The sequence below is a fragment of the Symphodus melops genome, assembly GCF_947650265.1.
Source record: "Symphodus melops genome assembly, chromosome: 16".
NCBI classification, from domain to species: Eukaryota; Metazoa; Chordata; class Actinopteri; order Labriformes; family Labridae; genus Symphodus; species Symphodus melops.
Window position 1 is genome coordinate 11,626,894 of NC_136706.1, and position 19,638 is coordinate 11,646,531.

General features: G+C 38.3%; 1 protein-coding gene across 1 annotated transcript in view; it reads left to right on the forward strand.

Annotated features, from left to right (window-relative positions):
* The window catches only part of nsmfa (NMDA receptor synaptonuclear signaling and neuronal migration factor a), a 47,745-nt gene extending 39,559 nt beyond the window's left edge, over positions 1–8,186 (forward strand). Inside the window, exons 13-15 of the mRNA XM_079364171.1 lie at positions 693–795; positions 5,426–5,501; positions 6,546–8,186. Coding sequence (XP_079220297.1) covers positions 693–795; positions 5,426–5,501; positions 6,546–6,643 — 277 coding nt within the window. The 3' untranslated portion in view covers positions 6,644–8,186. The remainder of the gene's footprint in view (positions 1–692; positions 796–5,425; positions 5,502–6,545) is intronic.
* Positions 8,187–19,638: the final 11,452 nt, after the last annotated feature.

Here is a 19,638-nt window from a genome sequence, read left to right on the forward strand (position 1 = left end):
CAATCTGTTTAATAGGTCTTACTTTATCTTCCCATGAACCTCACATATGTCAATTCAAACATGCTTGTCTAATAACGACTTCTGACAACAATTATTGAAATTTGAATCTAGTTTAAAAGAAAAACACAATGCATGCTTCTTTTTTTTTATCATAACATATAAACTGCATTGAGAAAAGAATGTAATAAAACAATAATTCGTCCTGTAAAAACCGTACCCTAACTACACTGGCTTCTTTAGTTGTTTTTCATCTATTAAAATGATTACAGACTCTGATGCAGATTTTTCAAGAAAATCCTCTTGACTTCTTTTTTCGCAACCTCAATAATGTTTCAGATTACCTTCCTTTACTTGGTTGAATCAAACACATTGAGAAATATTCTTCATGATTTATATTAATTTAAAACCAGAATGTTCTCCCTATCAAGGTGAGCCATCGTCATCTTTAGATCTGTTACAAAGATATACACAGGAGACATAAGGTTCATCTCATGTTTCTTTACTTTACTAGATTATATTCAGAGGAAAACTGCATCACTGGAACAAAAACTGTTCCTGAGAGAGTCAAATATTTCTGTTTCAAAGTGCCATGCTGCTCTATTTGGTACCACATTCATGGGAACTGTTGATGAGGTTGATGACACAAAAGAGGGAAAATAAATGTGACTCCATGTAACTTTGTCTTTGTTTAGATTCTGGAGGAGGCTCAGTCGCTTCATGAGTAAAGTCAACCCAGAACCAAACCTCATCCATATCATGGGATGCTATGTGCTAGGCAACCCCAACGGAGAAAAGGTATGCACACTCACGCAAGCGCACACAAACACACGACAAGGGATGTGCAAAACTGTTAATGCAGCAAAGTATCTATATTTGTTTTCACAATACTATTTGGATTTTCTCACCCCCAAAATAAATTTGATAAACAAATTAAAAATGGCATTTTATTTCCCCTTTAATTCATGTTATCACAACAGCCACTGTGCCTGTACAGTACATGTTGCTGTTCAGCTGGCTCATACACTCTAAAGCTGTCCCGAGTCAGACAGAGAGCAGTGCTGGTTGAGCGTCAAACAGATGAAGTGAAACAAGCCAGCATGTCTAATGCAATAAAGCGGTAAAAAGAGAAATAAGACTTTATTTGATGATTGTTTCACACTGGTTATTTCTATAGCTCCACACCCTGCTAGTTTGGTTAGTATGCAGCCGCTTTACAACAGTGCACAGTGAATCTGTCAGATCAGCAGACCTGCAGCTACATGTAAAATTGTACTTTGTTTTTCTTTTCAATTACCAACAAGATGACTCACAATTTGGGGTGCCCGTGCCCTGTTCTTCTATTTAATTTCACTTCCAGATTAAATAATCTTGTTACTGTGATACAATGTGTATAATGTTGTCCTTGCTTATACCTTGCCTGAGTCATGACACAGCACTTTTCCACTGTAGATGACTTGTACCTCCTTCAAAGAGGAATGTGCTCTGTCACAGAGATGTGACCATAAGGAGAGGCTTGATTCTCCTCCTACAAATGCCAAATCCCAAAATGTCTGTTGACAAATAACAAGAGGCAGTTCAAATGATTTTAGATGAACCACTTCGACTGCTGTGTTTCTTAAATAGAGACTGGCTTCATTTTATCACAGAGTATTACAGAATTTATTGCAAACAGAATGAATTTGGATATCATAAATTGCAAGACAGTGATCTCATATTTACTAGTTGAAAAGAAATATCTTCGCTTTGTTGCTCTGTAGCACAAATTAAATTAAAGAATGTAAATTGATTATTGTGAAGTATGCACGAAAATAATGTATGACACTGAACTCTGAATTCATTCCTATGCTGGTACACAGAGAAGCTGAGTATATGTCCAGTTTATGTCCAAGGTTTAAATTTTGTTTCCTATTCATTATAGTTAATACTTCCTCATGCTCACTCCCTCCTGTGCTTCCTTGCCTATTTCCCTGTCTGCCCTCTAACTTCACTGTCTGTTTCAGTCCCTTTTTGTCTGATAATAGCTATATTATCCTTATGGCTGCCTCAGTGTTCCCCCTCTCTTTCCCACTTGGGGGACTATTATTAAACTGTCTGTGTAATGGTATTGGATATAGTGGCCACATTTCTGCCTGACATGAACAAAAAGAAAACAGAACCTCACTGACACATTCAAAAACAAAAACACAAAACAAACACCAACACGCTGGCAGACACACATGCTCATCATAGCCGGCGGTGTTTGTCCGACCTAACTGTCTGTTCCAGTCATGTCTGCCAAAATGCTTTGTTATATAAAGAGGATCTCTGAGGGGTTGATGGACAAGCTGGCAGTCTGCAGAACAGACTGCACATCAGTGATATCTCCTCCCCTGCAGACACACACAAACACACAAACACATGCAGTCGTGTCTTAAGAGCTTCAATCCAAAACAACAAAAAAAAACAACTAAAATGATGTTTTTATATTTTGTTTCAGGGGTTCAGCCTCATCCCAGGGTGATAAAGTCACGCAACTGGCTTTTCTACTGTACTCCTTATAAAACTACTGTTAGAAAATATAGTTAATGACTTTCTTCATGCTTAATCAGAAAATGTCTGAAAATACATTTTGGGACATATACATCTTACCATGTGTTTGCATGTGTTGGCTGCTGGATTAAAAAGTATGGAAACACATGTGCAATGATGCTGCTTATCTCCACTCTTCCATCAAATATTTCTTCAAGATTTTGGACTGTAGCAGCAAAGATTTGCTGACATAATACCAAAAAAAGCATTTCTGAGGTCAACTGTTAAGTCTGGCTATCAGTGTCGTTTTTCTTCAAAATGGCTTTGCGGTCGAGGTTCTCTGACGGTAACACCAAAGCATTGTCTGAAATATTTTTGTGTGTTATAAGAATGACATTCTGCTTGACTTGGCAGTGACTTCCCTTCAAAATGACACCTTCAACTTTTCTTCAATGAAAGTCAATGTGACTAAACCGTATGAGTAAGTCTGGGCAATTAACCAAGAAAAAAAAAAAAAAAGCAAACCCGGCATTCAGAACCTCTAACAGACATAATCTTGCCCATGAATGACTAAAGAGTACGTCAGTGAACTATGAGGGCAAAAAAAACAAAATAATTGTTCATTAATCGTAATCAGTTTGATAAACCATGATATTGATTTGAGGTTGTATTGCCCAGCCTGATGATCATCCCTGGGGCGCTACTTCATATCTTAACCATCTTACTTCTAATGTGAGTAGCACATTAGAAGCAGCACATTCTTCTTTCAAAAAAACATTTCACTACCATCCCAGTGTCTCATACTATTTTAAATCAAAGTTGTTCCAGATTAAAAAAAACATCTGAATGACATTCTTTACAGACTTGCATTACTCTTTTGGGGGCTTTTCATACAATCAACCTTCCCCCAGAGCAAACCCTTACGCCACACACAAGGATTGCACAGCAATTCAATTGCTCAGAGCAAGATAATAAACGGAAGTGCCGAAGCAACATATTGAGCTAAGTCTTTCTGATTTTACCCTTGACAGTAAGCCATACCATATACTGTAGGTTAAGACACTCACTTACTGACACATGCTCATGTACTGCATACAGATAAGTGCAGTTATGCTTGGGGGAACTTCAATCCTGACATATTGTAATATTGTGTATATTTAAGGTTTTAAGTACTGATATGAGTCTGCAGCTAAGATAGAGTGGGTTGACTTGAACTGAGATGTAATTTAAAACACTATTAATGTTTTGAAAATAACATTTAAAAAAATGGTGAAACATGATTAATACAATGCATTTACTCAGGGGTGTTTTTTGTTCATGACAACAAAGGCTTATTTCATCTGGATAAAATGTGTTTTGTGGTCTGGGATTTTTTGATACTTAAATGAAATGGGTAATAGGATATGTTGGACAGTTTAAGGCAAAATAAAATGTGTGATTTAGGAGGAAAAGTTCCTGTGTAATGTCCAAAAAAACACTGGTTAGGTTTGGCTGAGGGAGACAACAGAACTTGAGGAATGTAAAATATTTGGTTTTGAAACACATTTTGGAAGATGCAGCAATGCAAAGAAAAAGCTCAGGATGTAGAGCAGCAGAGGGCTGACCCAGTTAGGACCCAGAGATTTTTCAAGCATGTCAGCATAAAAAGTGCAACTGTCTCTGCAAATGCAGCCACTGTGAGCCCGCAAGACACCACCCAGGACAGAGAGAAAACTACCGGACTTGCAAGTCATTATTTAGGATTAGTTATTCGCCTCCAGCTCGCTCTGCTCTAAAGACAAGCCACGCCTGCGTCTCCCTCACCAATTTTTCCTCCACATCTGGCACCAAGCCATCCTCTTTTATCGTTTTTCAAAGGACTGCATACATAAGTTAAAAAAAAAGCCACTTTTCTCACAAACTTCAGTGTAATATAAGAAAGTAAAAAACAAAGAAACATTTAGTCTTTGATACCTCTGACAGGCAGCTTGTTGTTTACCCTCATGACTGATCTCGAGCATCAAATCAGGGAGATTCGATTTTTATTGTTCAAGCGCTGCAACAAATGTCCGATAGGCAAACACGATGTTTGTATGGTTCCGATTCTAAAGTCTTTCAGACAGGCTTATCATTTCAATCTGATTCGATCTTTTTTTATTTTTCCCTCTGATTCATAAAAAATAGTTTAGTCCTAATGAAAGAATATGCTGTGGTGTCTTCATCAAAGTCTCACATCTGAGAAGATGGAGCTCAGTTAATTTACTTGATTGGTTGCGGCATGACGTTTCTGAAAACCTGTCAGATTTTCTCATCAGCCAATCGTCAATTTAACATCAACCTAACACTGAATGTCTTTTCGTTTTGTTCCATTTATTCATTTAAGTCATGTAAAAACACAAAGATGGAGCACATCTTGGGAGTTTTGACTTCATGAATTTGTGCATTATTAGGGGCTATGCTGATCAGACTGCAAGGTGGCACATTGTAACAGGAGGATTAAAGCCTGCTTCAGCTAGCTCTCTGCCTGTTACTATTGGTTGAGACAGCATTTCCTGAGTGACATCACTGAGACAACAGTACGTCCATGTTTTCTACAGTATATGGCTTTTGCAGCCAGCCTGAAGTGGACGCTGAAGGAACTGCAGTTTTTTTTATACCTTCACCTTGCTGTCAATTTCTAACACCAGAGGTTGATCCATGGGGGTCGCTTTGAACAAAAGCACTTTCACAACATTTGCTCTCATTTCCCCTCATGTCCTCCTATATACCTGTTCAGGAGGAATGTCTTTTTGGCAACAATAAGATGGATTCATGGCTCAGCCTCTATGTGTGTGTGTGTGTGTGTGTGTGTGTGTGAAGATGAAGGCTCTCCCTGATGCGAGTGTTACCAAGTGCAGTCGGATTAATTGGTGTGTGCTTTCTTATCTCGACCCAACAGCTGTTCCAGAAGCTGAAGAATCTGATGAGGCCTTATTCTGTCGAGTTTCAGTCGCCGCTGGAGCTCTCTGCACAGGGTGAGTCTGAACAATCATACAAACAAACACATCGACGCAAGTAAAGTGATTGACATACATGTCACATATATGGCAATGATATGATAAGCATAATCCATATGTCCATTATTATCTTGCTGTTTTTTCCTGCTTGTGCCCCCCCCCCCCCGAGTCAAAATATACAGACTCCATGTAACTGATCCAAAAATATACAGACTCCATACCTTTGTTGTGCGGACGTCCACCACACAACATAAACTATTCATGGAAGTTTTTCTTTTGTAGGCATACTCTTCTTCCTCTTTCTCCCTAGCTGCACTAGTGTCTTACTTTAAGAACACAGAAAGAAACACAAAAGCAGAATGCCTTTTTTTTGTTTTAGAAGCAACTGGAAAACTGAAAATATGTACGCAATAATTTTTTTTTCTGAATAACTTTCAGAATTCACCCATTCCAATGATTTATATATGACTTAAATTCAATGGATAGGTGAATGTAATCCTGACTAAACTATGTTCATACTCTCACTAGGACATCTTGCATACAGTAAGTAATAATAGGGAGATTTCATAACATATGTTTTCTTAGGACGTTTCTCAAACAGAGCTAGTCGAGACCGTACACTTTGTTATTTCATTTACAAAGACCAAACATTAATTTATTATCAATTTCAGCACATTTACAGGAGCAAAGCCTTTTTATAGGCAGAAACCTTGAGCAGAACCAGACTCATGTTTAACAGCCATCTGCTGGAACTATACAGTATATACCACCACTCACCCACCTGTGACTCTGTCAATATGAAATTTCACACAAGAGGAGCATGTCAAATTATTTCACTGTGTTGACATGCTACTACACACAAAGACAGACACAAGCATACAAATGTCTCATTATATGAATCTATTGCTTATCATGAAAACATTACAACTGCTTCTCTTAACTTTATTGCAGAGTATTTTTTTTGGGCGTCAGCTCTAATATATTTGCTTGGATAACAATCTGTTTCCGATTTTTTCATGTATGATTTATACTTTTCCTGTCCGGTCTCTTTTACAAATCAAGGCAAAGAGATGATTGAGATGTACTTTGACTTCCGCCTCTACCGACTTTGGAAGACACGCCAGCACTCCAAACTCTTGGACTATGAGGATTTGTTGTGACGAAGAAACCTGGATAGTGGGTCAAGCTGAGCCCTCCATTGCCACGGGAAACATAAAAATGAAACAAACAAAAAAAAAACTGATCCAACGACTGAACTCTGCTCAACCGTAGTGCTGAACAACATCAAGCTAAATATAAAACAGTCATCCTGCTACATCCTGGACAGGAGGAAGAGGAGCGGCAGGACAAGGAGGCTGAAGACAAATGAAAACATGCTGTGCCTCGGCTCCTCCTCATTTTCAGAGAAAGGATCAAAAACTAATATAAAAGGGCAAAAAATAAACAATATCACAGGAACAAAAAAAGCAGAGACACCTGAACTGAAGCTAAATCAGAATTACAAAATTTAACTTAAAAAAAGAAAGAAAAAGAAATTATTTTGTCATCCAAACTGCTGAATTTCATCTGTCACAATGTGGTTCTGTGTTTTGACTGAACCTCTCAGATAATCTCAAATCATACATAAACATAAATATTCCATCTGTCAATGTGTGTATATATATATATATATATCACAGGTTATATTAGCATAGCTTTAGTCATGCAAATAATACTCCATATGAGAATAATGATGCATCATTTATTTTTGATGTGCATTGGTGTGCAGTTTCATACGGACATACTTTGGAACAACTCAGGTTTTAGCCATAAAGTAATTAATCTGTTCATCTGGTATCAATATATTGTAATCTTCATCCCCACTGCTTGGAATGAATGTATTATCTCTCTGGACATGTAACTTCGGTTAGAGATATTAAGCTTGATGTTTCAGTTTAAAAGAGGTACGATTTTGTGTGATTGTGAGAATGTGTGTTTTCCATGTGAAAAAAAAGAGAAAGAAACCATGCATATGTTGTGCGTTTCTCTCTGCTTCTCTGCTAAAGCAAAGATTATTGTTCCATCTTAATGCTCCACATTTTCTCGCTTTCTGTCACTCTCATACACAAACACAAAGACGTTCTTGTGTGATCCATGATGTCAAGAGGGATGTAACAGCCATCCAAGTGCTCCAACCCCTGTAGTGTAGAAGTTGCCCTTCTGATCCCTCTTGCTCTTTTTGCAGAAGGTTCAGGCCACTTAGTCGGCCTCTGTCAACAGTGCCAGCTGCTCTCGCTATCTGCCAAACACTCAGCCTCTCCTAATGACAGCTAAACGAGCTTCCGCCACCTTTCACTGGGCTGTGATCCAGTATGAGGACCCAAGTTCTTCTGAATTAAACAGATCTGCCAGGAGTTTAAGCTGTTAACAGCCATCTGCTGCCCCTGCCAGGTGTCATCTAGTTAAAAGGCCCCAAATATGCAGTTAGTGTCCGAGACCATTGTTGTCGCAGTACCTGAGTGAGTTAGCTGTTTCAAATAGATTGAGGATTGGTCGACTATGAAGAGCAAACATCATTAACAAGTATGCAAGTGCTTACTCAAAAACACACTCAAACATAATAACCCAAACAAAACACTTGGGCTGAGATTAAGAAAATCATCACGGCTAATTCAAAGAGGCACTTTTAAAGATTGCACATGTAGGAAGTGTTAACCATCTGCTTAAGGATGGTTGCTGTTTTGAACAGCAACCATCCTTGCTGATCCTCGCTGCTGTTTTGAACCCTTGGGTTTGGCATTTTGACCGTCACGATTTTTTATTTTTTTTTCAAAACCAAAGTAACTTAATTTGGACTAAGGGTTGGATACCCATTGCTAAAAATCTATCAAATGGACAGGTTGCCTTTGTAGCTTAATTCAAATGTAGCAGCACCATAAGCACACAAGGTGTTATCTTGGTTTATCACTAAATTAAACCGAGATAACGTTAACTCTTAATTTGGACCATGAACTCAGTGTAAAAACAATTTCATATTTTCTGAATCAAGGCGGAGGGAGAGTCTTTTGTCATTGACTTCCATATTCTGTGTGTTATTGTTTTCACAAATAATGGCTTTTGGCATGAAAGACATTTGGGCTTAAAGATTCTGATTGCATGAATGTGTTTGTCAGGATTATGTGACACTGGCTTTACTGTTCAATCTCAGAGGCTACATCCACATATCGTTTATGGGCATTAACCAGACTTTAAAAATGAAATATCAGTTCACACATCAAAAAGAGTCATTCTGAGCCTGCAGAAACATTTGTATAACAGTGTCTGTGGGAGGAAGATTTTTTAAGTCAGGGAAAATAACCCTGGTGTCATTACAGCTGCTGCTTCCAAACATTCATCAAAATGATTTCAGAAAATCTGTGTTATATACTGAGAGTGCAGACATGAAAAGACACTGCAGTTTTCCAGGCAGGACTGTTTTAATGGAAGATGCGATCACTTGTATATGGCGAAAGTAGAATTTATCTTTACAATTTTCAAATCAATCTCTAAAAAAACTCCACTGATTGTAAGTCAAAACATTATAAATCCCCATGTACATGACAACAAATCAACAGTTTGCCACCCTATCTGATGTTTGTGTGTTTTGGCTTTTCAAAAGGCTATCACATGTTTTCAAAATGAGGCATACTGTGGCACAAGGAGACAGCTCAAACAGTTAGCAAAGTAGGGTTTTAATATATAAATGTTTAAGTCATTTGATAGATTTTACTTATCCCAGCCCTCAAGACACACACAAGTACATACACCCATACACATACACAGGAAAAGGTGCTCTACAGCTGTATTTGGTGGATGGTTTCCCTCTGTCATGATTGGTGTGGATGTGTTGATAATCGGAGCATTATGTGTAGATTTTTTTTGTGTTGGAGTTGGTGTGTCTCTTTAGAGTGCTCTCCGTCTCTCTAAAGGCAGAATTCTGCTTTTTATTTGCATTGCCCTCTCTCTCTCTGACATTGCAGTGCTGGCCTACAGCTTTGTCTGGCGCAGACAAGTGCTCTCTCAGCCTGAGTCGAGCAGTAAATGTTTTCACTCCAGGTTTAATATTCAACAGTTACACCAGTTATATCATTGAATCATTTTCTGTCCAGCATAAGTTTCCAAAACTCTGAAAAAAAGATTTTTCCCTCAAAAGCTGCTTCTAGGTTTGATGGGTTTCATAGGTCTATCCCCTAAAAACTTTAACCTGGGATTAACAGAACAGTTTTCAATTAGTAATTTCCTGACGTTGTTTTTCTTATTCCATACAAAACCAACCTCATATCTTGTCTCTAAAACATATTGCTTGTTAACCTTCAGTTTAAATCTGCTGGGCTGAATGGATCATGATGTGAAGAGCACTCTGACTCAGGAGTTTGAGAGAGCTTTTTTTGTGTACTTCTTCAGCAAAAACTCATTGGAAATCTAATTAAAGATGCAATTGTGTCTATCTGTCCCTCTCAATCTGTGTTCTTTTATTGGTTTTCATTTCATTGCACTTTACAGGAAATATCAAACAAAAAAAAGGAGCAAGGTTTACTTTTCCAAAAAGGATCAAACCCGACCGACAGCATTACTGACAGTAATATACAGTATAATAGCTGTAGCTGAAGTTTACGTTAACATTTCTTCCTCCCCGGAAAAAGCGAACAAAACATTTGGATAACAACTTTCATTTAAGGAAATCACAAGGTTTAGAAACGTAATTATTAAATGAAAAAAATAAAAAATTAAAGTGTGCACCTAAAAAGGTGAAGAATGAAGCTTTATTTTAATATATCTACTTTTTTTTAAAGAACATATAGTCATAGACATAGCTGGTATACTGTGTTGATGACATTCTGTGCTAGATGTCATATAACTTTAAACAGCTGAGGAGAGACAAGACTGAGGTGATGACAGGCCTCTCGAATCAAGACAAAAGTCTACCCAGGACGGATTTAGGTCCAGTCAAGATGCAGTCAGCTGCTGTTTTTCAGCTCTCTGGAACAAGCTAGCCCACTTTGGTCCACAACAGCTCTAAAGCAAACCCCCTGTTACTATTTACTATTCTCTTTGATACAGGATTGCATTGTTTGTGTTGAGTGGGTATGAGTTAACATATGGCAGCTCTGCTTCTTGGTGGTTATTTTTTTGAGGTGGGTGTTATTGTTTTGTGGTTTATTGTACATTCAGTGTGCTGCATTGATCCAGTTTCTGTATATTACTTCTCTTATATTCTGTAGGGGTCAAAGCAGCAATGCTTGCTCATGAAGCCCTGCTGAGTTTGTCAATTTTTCTTTCTTCGAAATTAAAATTAAATCACTACTCACACACTAGGACACACATTGACCTCAGGAGGGCGCCTTACCAACAACGTTTTAAATATTCCACATATCTCCTTTAAAGAGAGAATGTGCAACTTTTTGACCTTGTAGATGTCGGCCTTCATTTGAAAAATGTCAAACATTATTCATTTGAAAACTTCTTGGCGTAGAGTGAAATTATTTTTGCATTTTTGAGATTTTTAAGTCAGCGGTCTTCCACTAAAATATATATACATATATATATATATATGTATTTCTTCATAAAATACTTCTGTATGTGCGAATATTATTTAAAGAGCTGTGGCCTAAGGATTGTAAACATTAGATATAAAAAAAATGTGTCTGCAGAAACTACCTACTAAAACATTTAAGCCCCTACACTTTCAGCAGGTTTTAATTATGAAGCTAAAACAGTCTGGGGTCAAATTCACCCAAAGAACACCAATGAGTACAACGTGCACAAAACATTGAGAACACATCATGTTTTTCATGTTAAACCCAGTTTCCCCAATTAAACTAGGAAAAGCCATTAAATGTTACGCAAAAAAAAAAAGAAAAAAAAAAAATATTACAATCATTTATTTACAGACACTAATCTGAATGGGGTCAAATTGACCCCAAAGGCAAAAGGAGGTTCAATGAAACACCCAGGTCAAAACACGCCGGATAGCTACGACAACTCCAGTCTACACTAATGAGAAATTTTATTTTTAAGCTTCCCAGAAGTTATATTCCACGATTTGTGTAATATAGACAGTATAGGCCAAAATGCACACATCAAGTTAGGAGTTTGAATCACCTAAACCTCTGCCAAGATGCTCAGTATACAGGAAGAACTAATACATGCAAAGCTGTAGAGTAAGGTAGAAGAGGGTGGTGTGAAATGCAGAGGAGAGAATCAGGCTGTCATGTATTAATGTTTCAGCCTCGATGCCAGAAATGAACTGGTGGTACGGAGAAACTAAAAAGATGTGTAGAAAACATAACATAGATGTTTATAATGATGTTGTCTTAAGTGCGACTTACTGCAAAAATGCAGATAAAGCAGTCCTGTAGACACAAAGTAGTTTTTTTATGTGCTGTATCTCACTTTCCCAGGATGCCTTGATCCTTAATCTCCATGCACTTGCCTTTCATGCACTGCTTTGCTGGTTGTCCACCTCCATGGCTTTCCCTCTCTTCCCTACTTGAGCTAGAATGTTGAATTAGCATTGAGTTTGATATGCAAAAGAGAGTCTGCAAAAATCACAAACAATTTTGTTAATATCTAACTGCCAGCCCAGGAGAGAGTGAAGCTCTCCTGGGCTCTGGTTTGTTGGAGCAGACTGTTGTTGGCTATGCTGGATTTGATGTTGCTGGTAAATTAAGCTTGTCACCAAAGTTCAATGAAGAGGACCCGGACACATTCTTTTCTTTGTTTTCGATGGGTTGCAGACACAAGGGGTTGGCTTGATGCGGACAGAACCCTAATGCTGCAATGTGTATTCACAGGTAAGGCTTAGGAAGCATATTCTGCCTTCAGTCCTGTTGATTCCATTGATTATGGTCGAGTGAAGGTTGCAGTTTTTAAAGCCTATGAATTTGTTCCTGAGGTAGACGCAAAGATTTAGAAGCTGGAGGAACGGTGATAGACAGACTCACGTAGAGCAAGTGAAAGTTCAGCTCACTTTGCATGCTGGTGCTCTGCCTTAGAGGTAAATAATTACATTGATTTGGGTAACCAAACTCTGCAGAGACGTAAAGACGTATGGAAAAGGAGGTTGAGTATATGTTGGAAAATAGCAGCATCCTCCCATTGGGCGTCACCATGTTTGCTTGTTCCTAAGTATGATGGTTCTGATAGATTTTGTACGGATGTTAGGAAGGTAAATGCTGTCTCTAAGCCATATTGTAATCCATTGCCTCGTATTGATGATTGTGTGGATGAGGTAGGCAGTGCTAGTTATGTTACAAAGCTGGACCTTCTAAAAGGCTACTGGCAGGTACTATTGACATTCAGGGGAAAAGAAATATATATTTTTTTAATGCAGAACGGATTGTCTGCATACAACGTCATGCCATTTGGGTTGCGGAATGCTCCAGCCATGTTCCGGCGGCTTATGAACGAGGTTTTGCAGGGTTTGTCAGGATGCACAGCATATTTGGATGATATCGTAGTCTTCGGTGACTCTTGGGAGTCTCATGTTCAACGTCTTGGGGACCTGTTTGATCATCAGGTTGAAGCTAACCTGACAGTCAACTTGTCCAAATGTGAGTTTTCTAAAGCTAAGGGAGCATCATCATTTGGTCATCGAGAAGGAGACATTGGCGCTAATTTGGCTCTACAATTCTTCAAAGACCATAACCCTCTGACCTTACTGTCCAGCATGCAAAACAGCAATCAAAGGATCATGCACTGGTTGTTATTTTTTCCAGCCCTACAACTTCGATGGGATAACGTGATGGCCAATGCTCTTTTTCGAGCAGGGATTTAATGCTTACCTTGGCCCAAATGCTTTGGTGTTTTTGCTTGGTACTGTTGCTGTTTTGTGTTTCAGGGTTTTGGCGTCATCTGGTGGTCGGTGGTGGCATGCCTGCTGGCTGTTGGGTGACCAGCTCACCTACCTGTTGATTGCAGAGGAGCTACACTTGAGTGGAAGTGCATATAAGCCAGGCTGCCAAAGCTTTCGGTCTCTCACTGCCACTGGACAACCAAAACTAACAGCATTTGCCTTGATGTTTGGTGATTGTATGAAATAAAATATACCTTAAAAGCAAGATGGCTGTGTGGACCTCCACTATCTGTTCATGCTTAAACAAGCTGGTCATAAAAAAACCATTAAACACAAACAAGTCAATCAGTTAAACAAAGTGTGTGTATGCCCCATGATTTTCTACAGGCTTTACTTCATGGGGGGGAATACACATTGTTAAGAAACATGTGGAACCAAGGATCCTGCTTAAGAAGCACTCGAAGACATTGTTTCCTGAAGCAGTCTTACAAGGTCGAGAGGCATCTCTGCATTGCATCTCTTGAGACAACAAGCTGCAGAGTGCATAAAGAGGCCTCGAGTTATGTCATAGAACACATCTGGTACTGGTGTATGTTTTGCATACCTTCCTCAAAAGGTATGCAGTCTTTTTTCGATTTCTTAATTGTTCATCAGGTTGACCTAAATGTTACAAGATGAATATAAAATAATGTACCCATTTTATTCTTTATCGTTTCTTCTTTTGGATTTAGTATTTACAAGTAAATGTGCAAATGTGTTTTGCGTAATTTTTCTTTTTTAGAGTCATTCAGAGAAACTCTGTTACATTTGCACATCCTTGAGTTTGTTAATTAAAGTGAGTATACAGTGGTAGCTAAAATGCATGTAATGTTGATTTCATGCGCTTGCATGCAAAACGTGTCGAAATGATGCTGTGTCAATCTTCTTGTTTTGAGAGTTATACTAGCTCAAAATAGCCACTTGAATAATGGCTAAAAAGTATCACATCTTTGTTAATTTATGTGAATACTGTCACTCTACAAGACACAGAAAGAGTGTATATCACTTATTGAAGACATTACAAAACAAGACTCACCATGTCCTTCTGAGAGGTTTCCTTTACTTCCTGGTTCAACAAGGACCCATCCTCCTCAAGGGTCTCCAAGTGATTGCCTGCATAGTATTATTTAACACATTGTATTATTAAACACATTAAAACAAATTACTTTTGACTTAAAATATTATACTCTAATTTGGAAAAGCACACACAACCATCAATCTCATCAGAGAGAAAGAGCATTCATCACCATGATGATAGGAATAATCTGACACCAAAGAAACAGCATGACATTTTTTTTTTTTTAAATTATAAATTTTCATGTTAGTATTATTTCAAAACATAAAAAATACTCACTCAAATACAGATTTGCACAGAAATATAATATAGTAAAAAACAAAAAAAAAGTCATTTCAGACATTGGCCCATTTTGACACACTGCACGCCAACTCCGGGGTTTGTTCAAAAGACAGTCCTTTAATACGACCTGGAGCCCTTTTCTTAAAGACCATTAAAAAACCTCTCTGTTTTTGGTTCCAGATCAGCTGATTTGAGTTTGTTATATGAACTCTAAGTAAGTTCACTCGGCGTTCAGCGCATGCACCATGAGACTAAAAAGTCGACATTAATGGAGTCACGATACTACAATTCACCATGGCAACAGGTGACAAATAAAGAAATGCTCTTACTTGAACCCTCTCGATAACCTATCTTCATAAGGACATATAGCGAATATGAACAAGTTTAAAAAAAGGAAGAAAAGTAGGCCTAACAGTGCTGCAGCACAAAGGAGAGAGGTGGGAGAAAACAGCTGCTCACACCAGCGTGTAATTAATTAAGTCATTTAATGACAATTATAATATCGTAGGTCCAAACAGGTGCAATGGTTTTAAACCTCTAATGTATTTTGATTAGACTTAGACTTAGACTTAGACTGAACTTTATTGATCCTTTTGGGATGACTCCCTCAGGAAATTTAGGTTCCAGCAGCATATACAATAAAAGTAAAAATAAAAATAAAAATGTAGCAGGTAACAGAAAGTAACAATATAAAGAATAATATAGCATAAATAATAGAACACTCTTCCGTTGGAAGGAATATACCAAAAATATGCATGGAAGAAGCAAAATATACAAAAAAGGCAATGAAATGATTAAGATGCAATCCAGCAGAAGAAAAGCGACTTTAAAGCAACTCAAAATGAAACATAGGAATAAATAGACTCATGGTGGTCTTTGAATCATATTTGACATAGGCCTATTAAACAAAGTAACCTAATTTCATTCAGTGTCTTGGCTATTTGAATGTTTATCCCCAACTAAGGCTAGTGTCACACACATTAGGCTTAATGTGCTCTCACCTTTATCCTGTTTAGTTTATTAACTAGTCCTTCATTTAAATTGTCATCTTCCGCCGTAAATGTTATTTTTTATCATTTCCTTATTTCCTGTGGAGTAATGTAGCCCCTTTATCCTGAAGATCCTCCACTAAAATAGATTCCACATTTGACAAAATAGTTGGCTACAGCCTAATTTAAAAACAACCTGGATTTTTATTCAGACAATTAGTGAATCTCCGCTGATTCTCAGGTTTGAGGGACCTCTCCTGTTGAAACAGAAAACCCAGCGTTTCCCTCATTTCAGTGTTAAGTGACTCAGTGTCTGCACAAAACCTTCTTTCAGAAACCAGGTTAGGTACACGAGTAAACAGAGAGGCAACTAACCCAAAGGAGCAGGCAAAAGGCAGGGTCGAAAAGACAGGCAGAAGGCATACACGAGGTCTTGAAACACACCGCCAGGATGAGGCAGCATGAGTTAAACATTTGGAACTGGCACCATGAGGAAGGGCAGACTGGGATTACATACACAGACAATCAGGGAGCAACGAGACACAGGTGTGGGTCATCAGGGCGGGGCTACACACACACACACACACACACACACACACACACACACACACACACACACACACACACACACCTACGCACACACACACACACACACACACACACCTACACACACACACACACAGGGCAGGAACGAGAGGAGGATCTGAAACAAAGAGACAAGGGTAAGCATGACGTAACATGACAGGGGAAAATGAATAATAAACCACAGCGCATGACCTTAACTAGGTTGACTCTTGTCTCATTTAAGATAAACCAACTTGGTTAAATAGAGAACAATCTTTAGTTCAAACAAGTCACATAATTATCATTCTTGCACACAGAATTTGTACAAAATTTACAGTTCTATGATTGTACAAGTGCACATGGTCTGAATCCAAACATGGATTATTTGAGCAGAACGGCCACCGCAAACAAATCAGGCTCTGGGGCTTTTTGTAAAAAATGACGTGAATCTTCATAATTATCAATAATAAAATACACTTTGCTGGCTTTTCACCACCAGCTCAAAAATGTGTGAACTATATTTCATACATGCTTCAGATATTAAGAAAACAAATCATTTTTCACTGGCTCAAATTATGTTAAAGACAGGGTTGATTAGACCTCAGCTCATCGCTTGCATCGCCATTCTGTGTCTCATTCAGTGGCAAGTAAACTTGTTCATGATACATTTAAAACAAAACCTGACTAATTACTGCTCACAGTAATCATTAGTGAGCTAGTGTGCGGGTTAGGTGTAGCGAGCGAGCAGGGAGACAGGGAGGCGTGATCAGTTCATCTAACAGGTACCTGGTGGCAAACACTGGTCGAAGTTTTGACACAGTTACAGCTACAGATTTTTATGAATTAGTAATTTCTGTCTGGAGCTTAAGACTATTTCAACTGCAATCTTAAAATGTGTATCTGAGAAAATGATCAACCCTGCCTTTAAGTAAGGACTCACAATCGTGGATCTCTCCAATTACACAAGCCCTGATGTTATAGTTTTTCTCAAATGTCACGTGTTGTCCAAAGAACCACTACTACAATAACTATGTTGACCTTCACAGGCAAAGCTAGCAAAAAGATGACCATTCACCTAGTTCATTTTTCTTTCGTAGTTCCTTCTAAATTAGACTCTTTATTCCCCAAAAACATATCTTTAATATCAATGACTGATTTCAAGAACCTCATTCGAGCTTTTTTTCACTTTGAGCAGTTGTACCATGATTCACACGCTCCTTTAATCTTTTCAAGTGGAGCATGTTCAGCCAGTTATTTCACTTCCACTTCGTCTCTAATTGAACGCATTTTTGTTCTTTTTACAGTTGTCTTCTCACTTCAGCTTGTGATGTTATGATTGTTCTCTTTGTAAGTCAGAGATTGCAGCCTGCTGTAATTGAGCAGTGATGAAGTGCACTAAAGAAGGAGAAAAAAAAAGGAGAAGAAAGAGGCTGCCTGTAGACTAAAACGTCTCACCTGCAGAATTAGGTCTAAGCTGCAGTGTTGCAGAATGCTGAGCAAGTCCTTTGTTGTATTGTTTGAGTGCATTTTTCGGCTTTTCTTACCTCTGGCAGCCTCCAGCAAGTAAACAATTAACCCAGCGCTAAGAGTGAAGGCTCCCATTCTGTCACAATCAGCACTTAGTATTTGCTGATGTGGAGTTTTGAAGCCCCAGCTGAGGGCATAAAACTGCAGTTCAAGACATGAAATAGCCTCTGAACTGCTTCAACACTGAATCATACGAAGGACATTACATTGTTTACAGGGAGTTGTGATTTGTGATGGGCTTTGCTCCGGGGAGTTGATCAATTTCAATCCTTCTCGTAATCTGTGGTAATGTGCTCATGGCACGTTCAGCCTGTTGAAGTCTTTACACTAATGGGATTTATGTTCATCACATGTTGAAAATTACGGTGGCTGGGAAGTGCAAAACACAACTAATCACAAAACACACAAGAAATAAGAAAACACAACAACATGAACATTTAACGGAAACGGAATGTACCAAAGGGAGGCAGTGACCCGGAAGTGACTGAACAAAGGGTTATGTCCAGTTATTTCTTCAACATCTGGAAGTTTGTGCAAGCTCTTGTCACAACCACTGCAACACTTTAAAAATTATGTGTTTTTTTTTTCCATCATGTGTTAAACTTCAAAGGTGTGAAGACTAAAGGTGAAATTCTTGCACTTTCACACATTTTTATCTTCAATCAGGAGAGATTTAATTAAGTGGAAACAATGGCTTTCAAGTTTTGAAATAAAAGGAAATAAGCAATATATGAGGATATAAATATCGTCATGTAGTCAGAGTTATGAGGCAGAGGCGCTGATGGCCCAATTGTTAGGGCATGCACCCCATGTAGAGAGGGTGTACTAATCCTAAAGCGGGCAGCCTGGGTTCTAATGTGACCTGTGGCTCCCTTATTGCATGTCGTTCTCCACTCTCTCTTTCTCTCTCTATAACTACAACAACGACTTTAAAAGTCTGAAAACAAGAAATCCTATTTTTAAAAGGGGGTAGTGAGGCAGACGACATGATAGGATACCCCCGATGGAGTTTAGATCCTGCTGTTGCTGGTGGTAGAAGTATGCAGGATGTAATTAGGAGGAGACTTCTGCAGAGCTCGACATGGGCACTGTTGATAAGGAATGGAGACTGGCTTGGAGGAGGATCACAACAAAGCAAAGGTTAATATTTTCAATTTCACCAGTACACAGTACCAATAAGTTACTATTTTAGTTGGATTTAAATGTTTTTATGTAATATAAGACACCTTTATGAACACATTTGTGAAGAAGTGTATTGGTAAGGAAATTGTTCCCAGACTTTTGCAATATTCCCTTACTAATATGGGAAACAAATCCTAATAATAATAATTTTCCATTGAAACTTTGAAAGCAACCAAACTCACGTGGCTCACTTTTGACATTTTACAGAATTTCACAATTTTTTTCTCAAAAAGAAGAGAAGAGGGAGAGGACGAGTGAGAGAGAAATCCAAACATGTTGAAAGTCTTTCTCATAAGGTCAACCTCCTCTCCACAAACTAAGTTCTTTTTGTGGTTTGCTTGAGGTTAGCATCTTAGGGAAATCAGAGGAACTACAGCTTACATTTTATACATTCATGTTTTAAAAAAAAGGTGCAAATGAGGACAAAGATGAAAAGCTGTCTGTCCCCAGAACGAGGCATGAACAAAACGATTTAAAGTTTTCAGGAAATCTGTTGTCTGACTGAAGAAAATGTTCTGGTGCGCATGGCAAAAGAAACTCTGCTTTCACATAAGAAAGGAGTGTGATTTTCTGGCTGTCAGGAGTCCTTTCACAGCTTTGGAAATGCAAAGCTAAGTAAACAGCACCCAATAGTGGTTCTGTCAGGAACTGAGCTTGACAACAATTAAACCAGAAAACACGAAG